The sequence below is a fragment of the Bubalus bubalis genome, chromosome 9 (assembly GCF_019923935.1).
Source record: "Bubalus bubalis isolate 160015118507 breed Murrah chromosome 9, NDDB_SH_1, whole genome shotgun sequence".
In the NCBI taxonomy this organism is placed as follows: Eukaryota; Metazoa; Chordata; class Mammalia; order Artiodactyla; family Bovidae; genus Bubalus; species Bubalus bubalis.
The window spans coordinates 101,668,495-101,671,287 of NC_059165.1; the positions used below are offsets into that span (position 1 = coordinate 101,668,495).

Consider the following 2,793-nt stretch of genomic DNA (forward strand, 5'->3'; position numbering starts at 1 on the left):
CTCTGAAATACAAGGTAGTGATTCATACCTGACTACAGACTTGTGAGAAGCCCTGCAGAGATCAGAACAACTTCACACTGTTCCATCTCATTTGAAAAGAGAGATACTATATTAAACAATTTTATTTTAGGCAAGTTTGTATGCAGCAATAACCAACTGATGAAATAATCAAACTGGATGAAACTGAGAGCAATAATAATAAACTGATTCTATGTATTCCAGGACCTTGTTCTGATAGTTGAAGATAACATTCATAATCACTCAGTTGTTCAAGCTTGTTTCATATAGCTCTATAAAAAAGGGACTCCAGTGAGATCCCTTTGATGCCCCATGGCGAGGTTGGAAGAACATGGATGTCTGCACAACCCCTGTGTCCACAAATCACATACCTGAAGAGAATCTGAGTTTACTATGTGTCATCCTTTAATAATGAGAATAATACTTAATGGATATTAGTGATACTGTTCATTCTCTGCCCCCACAGAGGCCTGACAAAATTGTGAATAGATGGAGATATTTTATTAAGAGAAATGGAAAGAATAATAATTACTGAAAGCACTAGAAATTTCTAATCAGGAATAAAAAATAATTTAAATATATATATATATATATATATATATATATATATATATCCCACCAGTCCTTCAACTTAAAGAATGTACTTTTCAAACAGATACTCATAGTCCATATTTTAATGAATCTATGAATCACCTGAAAAATATAGATTTTGCATAGTAATAAATGCATGATTTCATATTTTGCTTTGTCTTAACTAAAGTGAAGTCTAGGGTCATATTATATCAATCTATTTTTTCATATTTGTCTTTCAGTGTAGATTTCACTTGGAAACATGTAGTATATTATCAGTATTTGCCAATAATGATGGAAGACACAGTGGACACCAGCTGTATATCAGAGCAAGATCCTAATAAGTAGAAAAAGATCCTATGATCAGTGATAACAACCAGTAATTTAAAATTTGTATTATCAAGAAGAGTAATCAGGACAGGCATATGCACAGAATGATGTTGAGAAAAATTAAAACTACGTTCTCAGTTTTCCTCTTTTATAAACTTATTAATAGTTGTGAATGCCAAAAGTAGGGATCTTCCCCCATAGGGGTTGAATAATTCATAACTCTTCTTTTAGTCAAGCAAAAGAAAACAATGCTCACTCTAGCCTTACTATTTCATCTGAGGAGAAATTATTCTTAAGAGATCATGTAGTCCCTTGATATAAATGGGAATTTCCAATGTTTTATATCCAAAACTGGAAACATGGGAAAATAGGAAACTTAAAAGGGAGAAATATAGGATATCAGACATCGCAAAGCATAAAAGTGAGTTACATAAATTTTACAAAGTTGAAATCAAAATAAAAATTTCAAGAAAAATATATTTCCACAATCTGACCAAACAATGGCAACACTGGGCTCAATGTTTGAGCTCTGCTACTACAGGTACTTCTTAAGATCTATGACAATAGGACCTTTTAAAATTACCTTTCCAAAGAGTTTTTTCAGGCCCTTCTTTAAGTCTTTATTCCTCAGACTGTAGATGAAGGGGTTCAGCATGGGTGTGACCACAGTGTACATCACCGAGGCTGTTGCACTTGAGTGTGAGCTGCGAGTACCAGCCAAGCTAAGGTAAACACCTAAGCCCGTACAATAAAATATTGAGACAACTAAAAGGTGTGATGCACAGCTGGAAAATGCTTTATACTTCCCCTGAGCAGATGAGATTCTATGTATGGAGGAAACTATCTTAGAGTAAGAGTAAACAATACATATAAGGGAACCACCAGCCAGGAACACAGCTTTAAAATACATCTCCAAATTATTGAGAAAGGTGTCAGAACAGGCAAGTTGGATCATCTGATTGAGTTCACAGAAAAAATGGGGAATTTCTAAGACTGTACAGAAGGACAGTCTCAACATCATTAAGCTTTCTAACAAGGAATTCAGGACACTGACGATCCAGGACACCAGCACCATCAGTCCACAGATCCGGGGGCGCATGATGACCGTGTAGTGCAGGGGGTGGCAGATGGCAACAAAGCGGTCATAGGCCATCACAGTCAGGAGGAAGACGTCCAATCCTATAAAGAGTGCAAAAAACTGCATCTGGATAATGCAGCCTTCATAGGTTATAACTTTACTCTGTGCCCAAATGTTCTTCAACATCTTTGGGATGGTGGTGGAGGTGAAGCAGATGTCTACAAGGGACAGGTTGGAGAGGAAGAAGTACATGGGGGTGTGCAGGTGTGGGTCTGAGCTGACGGCCAGGATGATGAGCAGGTTTCCAAACATAGTGATCAGGTACATGGAGAGAAAAAGCCCAAATATGAGGGGCTGCAGTTCAGGTGACTCTGAAAATCCCATAAGAAGAAATTCTGAACTTGCTGTTTGGTTCCTTACTGTCTCACGGTGGGTATGATTACCAGGAAAGTGGTAAATATCATGATTGTTTTCATACAAACTGGCATTATTCACATTTTTTAAATGGGACCATATATCTTTTGCCATGAAGAAGTTAATTTCAGTATTTTGTTCATGGATTTGAATCTTTTTAGGGATTTCCCTGTGCCATCTCTAATTAGCAAGTTTTTCCTTAAGATGTCATGTATTCAAGTTTTTAATGAGAAATTCTTTCACATATTTGAGGAATTTGTCTTGAATTAAGACAAAGACCAGGCACTGTACATGCAATAAATGCACTGTTCTGAAAAACAAAAATTCCAAAACCCAGTTATGGAAAAGAGAAGCAAATAAAAAACAATATGAAGTGTGTCCAA

The 2,793-nt window shown here is 36.3% G+C and overlaps 1 protein-coding gene across 1 annotated transcript; it reads right to left on the bottom strand.

Annotated features, from left to right (window-relative positions):
* Nucleotides 1-1,453: 1,453 nt before the first annotated feature.
* On the bottom strand, nucleotides 1,454-2,405 carry LOC102413661 (olfactory receptor 7A17-like). Its single transcript, XM_006073525.4, has one exon. It carries the CDS (start codon nucleotides 2,378-2,380, stop codon nucleotides 1,454-1,456), a length of 927 nt encoding a protein of 308 aa, XP_006073587.3. The 5' UTR covers nucleotides 2,381-2,405.
* Between the last annotated feature and the right edge of the window lie 388 nt (nucleotides 2,406-2,793).